The sequence below is a fragment of the Etheostoma cragini genome, chromosome 13, assembly GCF_013103735.1.
Source record: "Etheostoma cragini isolate CJK2018 chromosome 13, CSU_Ecrag_1.0, whole genome shotgun sequence".
NCBI lineage: Eukaryota > Metazoa > Chordata > Actinopteri > Perciformes > Percidae > Etheostoma > Etheostoma cragini.
In genome coordinates this window covers 4,358,052-4,373,423 of record NC_048419.1, presented here as the reverse complement: position 1 = coordinate 4,373,423, position 15,372 = coordinate 4,358,052, and the positions used below count along the sequence as shown (strand labels likewise).

At 41.8% G+C, this 15,372-nt stretch overlaps 1 protein-coding gene across 2 annotated transcripts in view; it reads left to right on the top strand.

Moving 5' to 3' along the window:
* The first annotated feature begins 804 nt into the window (after nt 1–804).
* Nucleotides 805–15,372, top strand: part of pcdh1a (protocadherin 1a) — a 92,145-nt gene continuing 77,577 nt past the window's right edge. The window contains exons 1-3 of one of the 2 annotated variants that reach the window (XM_034890111.1): nt 805–1,451; nt 10,359–11,173; nt 12,078–14,264. In XM_034890111.1, the coding sequence (XP_034746002.1) occupies nt 10,379–11,173; nt 12,078–14,264 (2,982 nt within the window). In that variant the 5' untranslated portion in view covers nt 805–1,451; nt 10,359–10,378. The remainder of the gene's footprint in view (nt 1,452–10,358; nt 11,174–12,077; nt 14,265–15,372) is intronic. The other variant, XM_034890110.1, reaches the window with a different exon arrangement.

Here is a 15,372-nt window from a genome sequence, read left to right as displayed (position 1 = left end):
ATTGCTTAAGGGTTTCCTTTGTGACAAAACCCAGCGTTTGACTCATTACTCCTGGTCCATTGCTTATGCTTATACTATGCCTATGTAGTTATGATCGCAGGCATCAGTGTTGTGGAAGAAAGAAGAAGAAGAACTGTAGCGGGGGGTGGATTTCACTCCCTGCTGAGCCATGCTGATTTATAGCCCAGAGGAAAAGCGTTGTTTTTTTGTTTAATTGCACTGCTGCAGTTTTAACAAATGATGTTAGACAGAACTAGTTTATTCCAATGTACCCCAGCAGCACTTTCAGTGTCTTTACTTGCCAAAACAGCAACATTATGTGTATTACTCCAACATCAAGCAATGTTAACATGCGAGTCCCTTAATTTCCTCATCTGATGCAGAGGACTGCATTTCCCATTCTTATTATAACCGCCTGAGGGTGGCGCCAAATGAATAAATAGTGGCCATCCAGCTTCCATTTTAGGCCATTCATTTTGCTACATGGACTGCTTCTCAACAAGTAAACTGTCAGCGCAGGCTACCTGTTACATCAAATTTAGACAAATGGTACAATCAGTGCCTTTTACATCAACAGAGGAAGCGGCCGTGTGGCAACAGGAGTGCAACACGCGCACAGTAACTGCATGATACGCTTCTTTCATAATGTGCATTCCCCCATTTGAGGTGACCCAGTTTGATGAGATCTTCTTATACTGTAGCAATCGCCCAATTTCCTGGTAGGCAGCCCGGGCATAATGTGATGTTGAGTGTGAAGTTGCTGTGTGCTGCGGTGGATGGGAGCCCCACCTCCCCCCCCCCACGCTCTGATGAGTAGAGAGAGAGAGAAGGAGAGAGGGGAGCAACTAACCTGCCCACAGTATCTCACCACTTGCTCTCTGGAAATGCTTCAGATGGGCTCCTTGTTAAGGACCGGTTAGCAATTCCGATTTTTACGTTGCAAAATGCCATTTATGTTGCCATCGTTGAGACATCCAGCGCGTCTTTAGAGTGCGTTCGAGGCTACTTCTTTCAGGGGAAGCGCTCGGGAAACTTGGACCAAAGGGATGCGCCAACGAGTGCATATCTCGGCAGGGATCAGTGATTGAGGATCGGAAATGGCACGCAGTAGGCTCTCCTTATGGAATGAGACTCTTCATTTTCCAGCACTATCGTAAAACTAATTGAACAGAAACAGCTCATAACTTGCAATATTTCCACGGACATAAATCTGTATCAGTGCTACAAGACTGCGGGACGACGGCGGACACCGAATTCTGCATTTTGATGCGGAAAGTTGCAAATGCTGTGAGTGGATTGTGTGGCCACCGAAGTGATTTGGATGTCACCACTGTGGCGGAGGTTTGAGGGTTAGACGCCTGCCTCTGGGATCAGCGGTGGACATACACACTGTATCAGCTGCGGACGGATCGGCGACGCGACAAGCGCTCATAGAGAAGTCTCTGGCACAGGTACTGCAATTACTGCGAAATTACCCAGGAAAGTTGCTTTGAGTGGGTCGACGCTGTTGGAGATTTGTGTTGCGAAGTTTTAATTAGAAAATATGTTTGTTGTGAAGTGGTAGGCCATGGTCCAAACAGACTGTGCATGGGGTATACAACAAGTTGTCCTCGGTGCACTTAATGCTAGACAGGCCGTTAGAGGAGCGGCTTGGTGTTACAGGTTGATGGGACACAGCGATAGAAAAGGTAACAGTCACCAGATATGTCACCCACAATAATGATGCCCTGCGTGACTGTAATGAGGATGCGTCGCAATTAAGACACATCCGAGTAGAGTTCTATCCTCCGTGCGTAATGGTAGCCTATTAAGTGTTTAAGTCTGCAGATCCTTGCACTTCACCTACAATGTCACTACACACGCTATAATCTGGTGTGTAGGCTAAATTGGCATTGCATTGAAAATTGCATTTTATGATCATTAGGATTCTGTGAAGCAGAAAATGTCATCCATCCCCATCATCCCGTTCTCGTCATTTCTTTTATACTAGCTGCAAACATACTGATTGCCTTAATTAGTGGCTCTTTACTCAGGAGTAACGGTTCTTTTGAGCAAATAATTCTGACGTATATAACCTATCATGTTGATAACTAATGTGCAGTTTCCCTATGGAGAGATTAGCGCATCTAATTGGAGGGAGAGAGAAAAAAAAAATCTTTGATCAGCGCATCCGCACCGACATTCTCCCCAGCTCTCCAGAAAGAGTCTGGGGTGTTGTTTCTCCCCACTCCGCCGACCACCAGGCACATTTTAATAGTCTGCTCAACAGTGATGCCGGTCTAAGTTCCCACACATACTGTGGGCTACAAGGCCGTCAAAACAGTGCAGATCAAAACAGGCTCGGTTACCCAGTACTGACAAACTGTCTATAAGACATAAACCTGATGAATGTGACGATCTAAGTCAGTCGATAACGAAGCAGTTGTGAGAAAGGGGACATTGAAAAAGACAGACTTAATTATTAGTTCTGCCAGTCTATCTATCTATCTATCTATCTATCTATCTATCTATCTATCTATCTATCTATTGATTTTCAAATACAGTGATGCACAAGGGCCAAAAGGACAGGCTGTTAAGTTCAATTTCCTCTATATTTTCCCCTTCCTAATTTCATTCACTTGCCATAGTTGATCAGTATTAAACCCATACTATCCACTCTAATCTGACTATTGTGCACTTATATGCATTTTGTCATGCATTAGAGCTGCTGAAGGAAGGCTACCTGTTTGCCATTTGGTAAACGTCTCATCACTGAAACGGCGCAAGTAGGGTTTCTGACAAGACTGCTTAAACAGCTACTTGAACTTGATTGCAAGAAGCTGTACAACATAATACAAAGCTGTCAAACACATCTGCCTGGGAAATGTGGTTTAGTCACATTGATGCTTGTAAGGGACCATTTAATGTTGTAGGAGTGACTCTCCATCAGTGTTTTGGGTTTTTTGGGGGGGGGGCTGAATGGGCTCCTGCCCTTAGAAAGTGTTTCACACCAAAGGCCAGAGTTTTCTGTCTCTAAAAGTGTGTAGAGTAACATTTTGCAGTACATTCCATTGGTAGATCAGCTGTAAGGAGACCTAAGTGGTGATACTAGCCATCATAAATCATGCTGGTGGGAGGGTAATGGATTTTACCTGTTATACTATCTAAAGGTGCAGAGTCAGCCAATATATCAAATCACCTCAGTTGGGAAAATCATTAAATCATTCGTTATCTTCCCACTCTCAAAGCAGGCAGGGGATTACATCTTATGGTAGGAATTCGCAAGCTTGATTTGTACCAAGTAACAGGTGACAATTCAGGAACATAACAACTGGCGATGCTGCTGGATCATAATCTTCATTCCTATACTCCTAATGTTTTTTTCCCCCAGACACAACCCTAACCCTTTGGCATATTATTATTTTGCAATTATGCCTCAGTGGATTCTACTCGTGAGTCATTTCTGCTGGACCTGTGGGGAGGGGCCATCTTAAAGAGCAAATGTCACCCAGTCAGTCACTGAGTTGACTCAGTCAGTAGAAATTGTGTCTCTATGGTAACCAGGACAGGTGCACATGCTCTGCAACACAAGTATATTGTTCATTTTTTTTACTTACCTTTTTTTAATGCATTATGACATCCTCACATGTATGCAGCCCTTTATCTTTATCTTTTACTTCTGCAACTTCAAGCCAAATATCTTATACATATTTAATAAAAAAAATACTTTTAAAAGAATAAAATTGCAAATTGGGTTTCTTTACAAAATGATGTTACTTTACAAACAAATGATCAACTATTCATGTCACATGCAGGAAATAGATGAAGATAGATTGATGATGTTATTCACTTTCTCCATAAATAACTGATACAGGATGGTTGTTACAGACTTTACACACCTTTTACTATTTGTGACTAAAGTATTGCTTTTTTACCGACTTTTCTAATATTATTCAAATGTATCTCATGCAAATGATTTTTGTTCATTCAAAGTCAGTCCTTTTACTTCAATATATTCCATCTTATACATTTCATTATAATTATTAATATCACTAATTGATATAATAAAGAAACAGGATCTAGTGTACTGGTTACTTATATGCATGGCATGATTACCGCACAGCTACTTATGCAAATAATATCAATGTGTCATGCCCAACAGCTTGTTCACTTCAAAATGAAAATCATGACCCTTAGCTTAAAATGCACCAGTTAAAGGGATAGTTCGGAGTAATTTCACCCTAGGGTCCTTTGCACCATGACCTTAAGCCAAACACCCTCCCCGGAAGCTTTTTTCCCTTTGGGGTAACGTTAGTCGAGTTAGCGCTATCAGCCAAATGCCTTAGTGCAGGTGCTAATGGAACCAAATGTGGATCTTGTAAATACCCCACTAATAATGACCGGAATGGTACCAAACCTCTACAACAGTTCAACTAGTTTATGTGCTCATAAAACAAGGCTTGTATTGTAAAGGTGGTAAGTAAGTAATGCTTATAAAATTGCGATCTCGATTCACCCGTTGACTTTGATTCTCATTTAATTTTACAAGCCGACTGCATCACAAACGCTCCTACTTTCTTCTGTGAGTTTTAAACATAGACTGTATAAAATAGGTTTTAAAGTGCTCCCAAGCACTGCAGTGCTCTCCCTTGTCTTCACTGAAGCCTCTGTGTTAACAGGCTTGTAGTGATGCACAATGTGCTCTAGGTGGCGAAAAAAAAAATCAATGTTTGGTATTTGTTATGTTTTGTCATGGTTCCTGTGTGCACAAAACATTTCACTTTGTAAGAAAAAGATCGTGGCAGAAAATCGTGATATCAATTCAAAGCTTAAGAAAATCGTGATTCATATTTTTCCCCAAATCGCGCAGGCCTAACCAGGAGTTTGTTTAAAAAACACTTGCCTGCTACCGCTGCTGCTACCGGCAATACGACGAGTGCTTAGGGACCGATAAGAGATACAACAAAAATATTTCATAATTGAACTTATTTTTTGAAGGTACGGTAAGTGCTGTATTACTAGCAGGAGACAAGTTCTAATTGAGGTAAGTTTGGAGACACTACCTTATTTCATCATAAAAATAATATATATTTTTTTGTATCTCTTTTTTGTGTTGTAGTTTGTAGACGGTCCCTAAGCGCTGTCTGACTGCCTGTAGCAGTAGCAGCAGATTGCAGAAGCCATTAGGCAAGTGTTATTTTACTTTCCTGTTGTCCTTGGGTCCAATTTGACCCATTTACAAAAACTTTCTGTATCAGAACTATGACAAAAGAACGTTGAAAAAGTGGCAAATGTTGGAAAAAGCTACAAAAATGCAGGGAAAAAAAAAATCGACAAAACCCTTTATTTATTTTTTATGCTGAGAAAAGTGACCAAAACAATCAGCAACAAAAAACATTGCCAAAAATGACAAAATCCTAATGAAAACTAACACCCAAAAAGAGACAAAAACAACTGGTATAAAATCTACGAAAACATCAAGAAAAGTGTAGAAAAAAATAACAAAATGTTGAAATTTCTAGCCAGAAAAACACAACGTTGCAGGTTGACGGGAAGACAACACAAAGGTTATATAACGTCATGGTGTACTTACAAACTTTACAATGCCTTGTTTTGAGTACACAGCCTATGAAGTTTGGTACCAAGGGAAAAAAGCTTTAGGGGAGGGTGTTTGGCTCTAGGTCGTGTGCAAAGCACCCTAGGGCGAAGTTACTCTGAACCATCCCTCTAACCTTATATTTTTCTCTCCAGCCAACTAGATGTCAACATTCCCAAAGACAGTTCCATAACTACCTGTGGAGCAAAAGCCTTTTTGTGGAGCAATTTTAGGATGATGCTTTGGATGTCAGAGCGAGTGAACAGAGGAGATTTCTGCAGTGCCCACTTGCCAACATAAAGACAGGTCCAGGTGGTGGAGGAGTAGGTTTGCTGTCTTAGTAAGCTAGGATGGTACCACTTTTTCAGAGGTCATCATTATGGCTGGGTTCAGCACTCGTGGCCTCATTAAGGAAGAGGACTGTGTCCCTCTTGGGAATGAGACCAACTGTGTAGGGTCAGTTATTGTGGACATGGAGAAGTTGAAATGTTCTCTTCAACAGTGGGGTCACCAGGGTGGTTCACTGTGTGAGGGCTCCAGGTGAGACTCAATCAGACCTTGCAGTTTGACGGATGTTTAGCTGCCAGAGAAGTCTTTCCCCGTCTCTTCTGAGGAGCAGAGCAGCAGCACTGGCACTGAGCCTTTAGGGAGAGGTGGAAGGATTGTCAGCAGTTGCTCGGAGGAAATCGGGAGTTCACTGTCATTCAAAATGGCGTTGGAGGAAATGGGAAGATCCATGAGGCAAGGGAGAGATCAGATGGAAGGGAGTCACAGTATAAAGAGACATTCCATTATTTCTGCGATGGGAAAAACTGTGTTTTTGAAACTATTCCAATATTCTGATTGAGATTTTTTTTGCTCCTTGCTTTGTCCTCTTTAGTATATTTAGTTTTTTTTAAACCAAAACTCTCTTTTCTTTCATTATTTAAAGGCTTTGGCTGTATAAAGAAATTAAATATGTATCCCTGCACTTTTTTAATGAGAGATTTGTGTACTGGTAGTGGACAGAGGTGTGCACTGAATATACTGCACATATGTAAATATATTCACAGTAAACCGTAATACCTGGCTGTAAAGATGTGTTATTTACCTGTAGGTAGAACAGTGTGTTGTCTTTTGAACACGTGTACATTTCAGTGACACTTACACAGAAGTGACAACAGACTACCAGGTGACACAGTGAGCACAAGTGAGGATCACTTGTGTAAATAGGTCATTTGCAGGTGAAGGGGTATGCTTGGGCGAGTTTCTCCTGCAGCTTGTGAATCTGTTGGGTGATGGCCATGCTGAGAATGAGTCATGATACACTGCCTCCGTAGTCCGGTCTTGTAGACTTGGCCCCCCTAATGGTATGCTCTTGCCACATGGCAGGCCTACTCTGTGATGTTCCTAGTGGTCTTAAACTCCATTTTGCTTTGACTATATACTTTGTTGCAACATCTTCACAGGAGATGTAGCAAATAGCAGACCTATTAGGCAGTTTTAGACTGTCTTTGGAAGTCCACCTCCATACTGTGGTACAGGCTGGCTTCAGTTTTTCTTTATGTTGGAACCATCTGGACCATTGAATGTTCACAGCGTGAGGCAGTGTGCTGAGTGCTGCTTCACTGGTAGGGTTAACGTTCTCATTCTCAGTAAGACAATGGATTCCTTGATTGTATTTGGAAAGATATTTCTTCTATTTATTTAATGTGTCTCCATTATGTGTCTGTTGGTTTGTCTGTTTTGTGCAGGATGCTTTTTGCAGCACGCTGCGCTTACGGGAATTAAAGTATGAGTCCTTTAGGCCGTGCTAAACGCCCTAATAGCTCTGCGTAGAGAAAGTACTGTGTGTACCGCACTCATACGACTTGTAGAACAGTAGGGGTCAGTTAGAGCTTGTCCTGTGGTGTAGCTACCACAAAGTAGCTGCGCTTTTCTAGTTATAATGGGTTGTCCTTGCACGAATGAAGATGGTTTCTGCAGTGAGTGTCTCAGTTAAACAGCTTTGTTCTTCCACAGGTTTTGGGTGTTGACAGGGTAAGTTTTAATAGACAACAGGATTTCCCTTTCTCAGCCTAGTACTTGCTGAAGATTTAAGCATTGCGTCGCCTGATCCAGTTCTAGTATCTGTCGCACACTGGCATTGTTATTGTAGAATGTCACTCCTTACAGATGCAGTGGTTAGAGTGGTCAACCAGGACTGTAATATGACACATTTGAACACACTGTAAGAAATAACTTCCTTTTTAGAGAAACAAAATCGCTGAGATACAGGAAATGTCACTCCTAGTTGTGCAGCAGTTCTAATTTATCCATTTTGCTGTTCAGCTAGTGGACTGTGGTGAGACATGCGGTGGTCCAGCAGGGAAAAATCTCAGCACTAGTTCCCCTTCGCCACCACCTTAGAGTGCTTTTAGATAAGAAAAAAAAAAAAGATGCTGTCAAGCTTTTGATAAAATATTTGGGAGATAGCTGCAAATGTGATATAGAGGCCCAAAGGCATGGTGTCTATAATATTCAACCGATAAGAAATTCAAACTGAGTGAAGGCAAAACCCATATTTCACAAACAACATGAATTTTAATGTCAATGTAAACAAAGGAAAAAAGAACACCAAATCGCTGTAGCTGCCAGGCATGGTGCCATCTGGAAGACAGGCATGAGGCCAACTGGAAGACATTAAGTCATGAGTGTCATCAACCATAACAATCATGTCACTATCAAAGCACGCCCGTTCATTCAATTGGCTGCAATGGCAGAAGGACAGTTACAGCTAAACAAAACGTTATGACAATAATAATGGTTTTCATTTTCAAACAACAGTTTTTTGTAAAAAGAAACATTAAAAAGTTCATTCAACAGTGGTTTTAGTAGAGAAAGACGGGGTAGAAGGCTAAAGCATATATCATGTGACCGGAACATTCTGGGCCTGTGCACCATATAAGGAGTCCTCTTGTAAGCGTATGATCATGTTATATTAAATGACCTAACATAAAAACCCAAGTATCTGTAAGCTGTTGTGTTTAATGTAAGCAGTGACAGCATTTAAATGAAACAATTTCAATTACTTTTAGGATGACCATTACTTAATAAATATTTAACAAATGTCATTTGTTGGTATAAAAAAAGCGTTTGGGAATTTATCAGCTGGTTATGTTTTTACTGCTGCCTGCCTTTTTTTCCCTCTGTACACATGAACACACAGAATGCCCGCTAACCGTTCACGCCACATTGACTCGAGGCTCCCCCTGCAAATGTAAAAAGGGACACATCGATAACTGAGCAATTAGTGCATCAATAACCTGCACTTCCAATTTTAATGTATTCAAAAGGAATTGGATTTCTCATTGGATTGCTGTATATTTGTGTGTTGCTGTCTTGCTTAATACACATTTGCTTTTCTCCTTTCTGGATCATTATTTCATGGGACAAGATGCAGAATGTAGTGCATTGAACTCAGAGTAACAGGATTTGACCATATTGGATATTTCTATCTTTCTCACAACCTCATAAATGAAGGTTGCACTGATCTCATAGTTTTCCCTGAGGGTCCCTTAGGGTACCAGCCAATATTGTATCCTGCACCTGTACTCTTATTTTCTTTTCTTTTTGAAGTTATTACTAAGTGTTAGGTACCATAATGCTTCAACTGCACATCACCTTTTAGCTGAAAGTTGATTTTGTAGACCCTCGCAGATATGTTATACACACAAAAATGGTAAAATGTTGCCACTACTAAGTTTTCCAGAGCACTGAACCTTGCTACTGAACCTTAGCGTCTGCTCTCATTTCAATTACCAATAGAACTCTACACACACATACGCAGAGGAAATAATTATAGTCTAAAATCGTTGTAGCATGAAAAAACCCAAGATTCTTTAGCCAGAGGGAACACCGATCAAAGAAGACACTAAAATAATGGGTCATAATTACTGAGTTGAAAGGTTCAAAATCAAACAATGATTACAGTGTTTGAGCTAGCCAGTAGCAGTGGAGCATGGATGGGAGTTTCTGCATTATGCATTGTTTCAATCTGAATGTGACTCATGCATATTCTGCATGAGTCCAAATGTCCCCATTCCTTTCCTGGCCCATAGTGTGCAAGCGCTTGTTGTGAGAGGCCTCTCTGGTTATGTAATAGATTAGTCTGACTTTGTTAATGGATACTATCTTGGCAGATTTGTGAGGATTTATGTTTGAGTGTATCTTTGATACCGTTTGTTACTTTTTCAGCTACACCACTCAATATCTAGTAGTGTAATGCCAAAATAATGAGTCTCTTAGGCAATATGATTTTGTATTACAATTTGAGCACGCAGCTGGAACAATCCAATTCACGCTAGCCCTCAAGTTTGTTTTGTGTGTTAGCTCACAAGATACAATTTCTTGTTCCTACATTCATTTCTACATTATATGTGTTAAGCTGCGATATTCATTGAAGTGCTGGGACAGAGAAGAAACCTAGCCAGGAAATGGTTATGATGGCCAGCAGTAACATTCCCTTGGTTGTTATTGTTGTCTAATTATTACATTGTGCTTCTAGGCCTGCTGTAGATTTGGTTACTACTTATTGACAGAAATAATTCAGAGTTATGATAGAAAAACACAATGCATTTTTTTTCCTGCTGAATGCATGCATCACTCTGGTTTTTAATGAATTGTGGATTGTGTGTTTTTTTCCCTTTTTATAATAAGAGTGAAGCATTATTGCCTACGATGTTTGGTACAGCTTAAAACTAAATCTTTAAACATGATTGCCAAAAGGAAAGAACATTGACACAAATACTCTGTCATTTTGCAGGCAGATCTTCTGATGACCTGATGGAACTGAAGTTACAAGTAGTGCTTTTCTGGGTCCTGGTGCTGCACCGTGGCTCCGCTGAAGGCAGTATCCTGTACCGGGTCCAGGAGGAGCAGCCTCCCAACACTCTCATTGGTAGCCTGGCATCAGACCAGGGCCTGCCAGACTCGGGTCATCTCTACAAGCTGGAGGTGGGTGCTCCTTACCTCCGTGTTGATGGAAAGACGGGAGACATTTTCACCACAGAGATTCCCATAGACAGAGAGACACTGAGGGACTGTCGATCCCTGGCTAAGGGTAAGCCCTGCTACCTGGAATTTGAAGTATCGGTGACAGATCTGATACAAAACCAGAGCCCACGACTCATTGAAGGACGCATTGAGGTGCAGGACATCAATGACAACACTCCACAGTTTCCCTCTTCTGTGCTTACCATCTCTGTCCCAGAGAACACGATCATGGGGGCGCTGTTCTCCATACCTCTAGCTACGGACAGGGACTCAGACAGGAATGGGGTGGCGGATTATGCTCTCACTGCAGGGCCAGACGCAGCGACCCTGTTTGGTTTACAGGTGGCTGACGACAGGGGGGGGAAGCTCCCACAGCTCATTGTCCTGGGCAACCTAGATCGTGAGTTAAAGGATTCCTATGACCTCACCATCAAGGCAGTGGATGGAGGGAACCCACAGCGCTACAGCAGTGCTCTGCTGAGAGTGGTAGTCACTGATGCCAATGACAACGCTCCCAAATTTGAAAGGTCCACATATGAGGCAGAAGTGTCGGAAAACAGTCCCGTGGGGCACTCTGTGTTGCAGGTAAGATTGTGATACCAATAAACTTGCTTATAAAAACTCATTTGAAATAAAATTGCAGCCTGAAGTAAACAGTTACATTGAAACCAATTGTTTGTGCTGCCTTATGTACTGTTTTGAAATTATATTTAGCAACTAAGAAACATAGATTAAAATAAACTCAGCCAATTCATCAAAATGTTCTTAAACAAGTGTGTGCGACATGTTTGTGCAGTGCTTATTCCTTAGATAAAGTCTTAATGTGAAATCCAATTAAAACAGATGTTTTTTAATATTTAAAAATAGCCTTACAACTCCAAATGTAACCTCTCATGCAGAACATTTGGGAAACCAAGGCCCCAGTTTAAACTCAATTATCTTCATTATATCTAAGTTTTTCAAAATTAATTTAAACTCATGTTACTCTAATTTGCTTTTTTCAGGTATTACTAGAATTATTACAGCATTCTCATACTATGCTTATACAGGCAATTAGGCAACCTACTGATTTTGTTGTGCTATTATACTTGCAGACATAGAATTGAGATACTTTGAGTAGGATTTTTTTCTGCAAACTGCTGTGAAATTGTAATGACTGTCATGAAAGAAATAGCATCCGTAATATTCTGCCATATGTTTTCATGTGAACCTTGTCATTGGCCCAATTTCTGGAATTAAAGAAAAGGGGTGAGAGATTAAAAAAGACTTGTAACAACTATCAAAGGCAGAGAGGAAGGGCTATAATGAAATATGCCTATATGGGCTATTCACTTGCTGTGCTTTGAAGTGATCAGATGGGTTGAATTAATTAATTGATTGACCAATGGCTAGTAGAGAAAATTCTACACTGGTGTCCGTTACTGTAATTATAACTCCAATTTGTTGTGCATAAATCACGCCTTTCACCATGGAATTCTTTTCATTTTAGGTCAAAGCAAATGATTCTGACATGGGCCCTAACGGAGAAATTGAGTATACCCTTCACCAAGCAGTTGACCCAGTGCCGAAACTCTTACGAATTGATCGGTCCACTGGCATTATTTATGTCAAAGGATCCCTGGACAGGGAGGAAATCAGCAGCTTGTCTTTCTATGTGGTGGCGAGGGATAAGGGTCCTCAACCTAAAAGCTCGAAGACATTTGTAACTATTGAGGTGACTGACCAAAATGACAACGCTCCTGCTGTGGAGATTCGTGGAATCGGCCTTGTGACACACAGTGAAGGAGTGGCTAACATTTCAGAGGACATGCCCGTTGGCACAGCCGTTGCTTTGGTGCAAGTGTCTGACAAGGATGAGGGAGAGAATGCTGTGGTCACGTGTGTGGTCGCGGGAGATGTGCCCTTCCAGCTCCGCCCTGCCAGCGACTCCTCCAGTGACAACAAGAGGAAGTATTTCCTACAGACCACCACTCCCCTCGACTACGAACGGATTAGGGATTACCGAGTAGAGATTGTGGCTGTGGATTCTGGTAATCCAGCACTTTCTAGTACAAATTCTCTTAAGGTGCAAGTGACTGATGTGAACGACAACTCTCCAATATTCTCGCCGACGGTGTTTGAGGTAGATTTTGCCGAAGAAAACCAACCAGGAGAGAAGGTTTTGGATGTTATAGCGTCGGATGCTGACAGTGGCACTAACGCAGAACTCCTGTATAACATTGTGGCGGACTCGTCTATCAAAGGTCTGTTTGAGATTGACCCCAATACGGGCGAAGTAAGAGCCCGAAGCCCGCTTGACCGTGAGCATAAAGAACGCTACGAGTTCCGGGTCACTGCAGCAGATAAAGGGTCCCCTGTTCATAAAGGTACAGCAACTGTTGTAATAAAAGTTCTTGACCGCAATGACAATGACCCCAAGTTCATGCTTAGCGGCTACAGCTTTTCAGTGTTGGAAAACATGCCTCCCCTCAGTCCAGTTGGCATGGTGACAGTCCTGGATGTAGACAAAGGTGAGAACGCCCATGTCCACCTCTCTGTAGAGCCTGATGGAGGAAAGTTTGTAGTTCAAAATGGAACAGGCACCATTCTTTCAAGCATCTCATTTGACAGGGAGAAAGAGAGCAGCTATACTTTCCGTCTAAAAGCAGTGGATGAAGGAGAACCACCTCGGTCGTCATATGTGGGCGTTACCATCAACGTACTGGATGAAAATGACAACGACCCTGTGGTCACAAAGCCCTCCAATTCCTCTTTCAGGCGATTGTCACCTCTAGCTTCCCCAGATAGCCATGTTGAGATAGTGGAAGCTGAAGACCTAGATAGTGGGCCTAACGCAGAGCTGGTCTTCAGTATTGCTGGTGGAAACCCTTACCAGTTATTTCGCATTTCCCCCTCCAGTGGGGAAATCACTCTAGCAAAAGAGATGACTCGCAAACATGGTGGACTTCATCGCCTAGTGGTGCATGTGAGTGATAGGGGGAAGCCTGCACGTCATGCCACTGCCCTGGTCCACATCTATGTCAATGAAACCATTTCAAATGTCAGCTTAGTGGAGGCCCTAGTAGGACACAGTCTTTACACCCCACTGGATAGGGACATTGCTGGTGATCCTAACAATGGTTTTGCTGCACAGCGTAGCAACATTTTGTTTGGAAGCCTTGCCGGTGTGGCAGGTGTAGTCATGTTAATCTTGGTGGTGGTATTTATTCGACACCGCATCCAGAGAGAAACGAAGAGTGGTTATCAGGCTGGCAAGAAAGAAACTAAAGACTTATACGCACCCAAACAGGCACCGAAGAATGCCAAAGGCAAAAGAGGAAGGAAAGGAAAACCCCCAAAGTCCCCAAAACCACTTGGTGAAGATGAGAAAGTCAGCCTTCAAAAGAGCCTCAAGTTCAACCTTGATGGAGTCAACGATAGCCCCAGGATACACCTGCCCTTAACGTATTCACCAGGAAGTCCTGATATAGGCAGACACTATCGCTCCAACTCCCCCTTACCCTCCATCCAGCTGCAGGCCCAATCCCCTTCAGCCTCTCAGAAGCATCAGGCCGTCCAGGACCTTCCTGCCGCCAACACCTTTGTAGGGACGGGAGGAGATGACAACTCTACCGGCTCAGATCAGTACTCAGATTACAGCTACAAGACCAGCCAACTCAAGTACAGCAACAAACAGGTAAGGGCGTGCCTTACAAAATCTAACTGCTGTCTAGATGGTCTGTTAGAGAGAAGTGGGTGGTTGGTGTATCACATTGACATAGGGTAAAGTAGAAGAACATCTGATTCATTAAACAACTCTCAAAGGTTGTTTTCAACTGCAGTAATACACCATGATATACCTAAACTACAATAACATGATATCTTATTTTGATGGCTTTTGTTATTGTTGTGCTATTCCTTCAAATTTTAAAAATGGAAAAAATAGTTGCATATTTTTTTACTGTCAGTCGTTTATTCGCAATTTAATTCTCTGTAGAACAACACATCATGTGTAAGATGACATATTAAGGAGAGACAAAAAGTCTATTTCCATTTGAAAAGCATATAACTTGTTTAAAATGGAATGGCGTGGTATTCCCCTAAATTCTTGTTGCCATTAAAACAGTTCTCTGGTGACATGGAACCCATCATTATGCTATGGGAATAATGTTATAATTATATGTACAGTTTTTGGACTCCAGTTATAGATGGAATATAGTGTCAATTATTTCCCTTAATAATAAGTGCAGTGACATGCTGATGTACTATTTGTTTTTCTCCCATGTAACCTCTCTGGAGAGTGAAATTAGATACACAAAGGAAGTTGCTCCAAAAATGATTAACTCTGAGTGTGTGTTTACTGATAGCACTACTAGAAAACTTCGATGGTCCTTCATACGTAGTTTTTTGATGGGGCTGGCAGTAGAGTGGAGAAGGGAAGGTCCATTTCTCAGTGACTTACTTCTGCTCTTCTGCCTGACCTCTAGTGCTCTGATCTCTGCAGGTCACTTGCTCTTATCTCCCTGCTCCTTATGCTCTTATCTCCTCTTATCTGTACAACATTTGGCAAGGCTCAAATCGCCATGGAAACAGAAATATTTATAGACTCAGAGGGGATTACGAAAGGAGAAATTGTAGACTCTAGGGATACAAAGCTATTGTGTCTCTAGGTTTCTGTGTCATGTACAAGTGTGTAAATGTGCGTCTTGGACTAGACAAGTGTTGATGTGTATTTGTGTGTGTGTGTGTGTGTGTGTGTGTGTGTGTGTGTGTGTTCAGGGGGGATCAGGCAGACTAGCATAAAA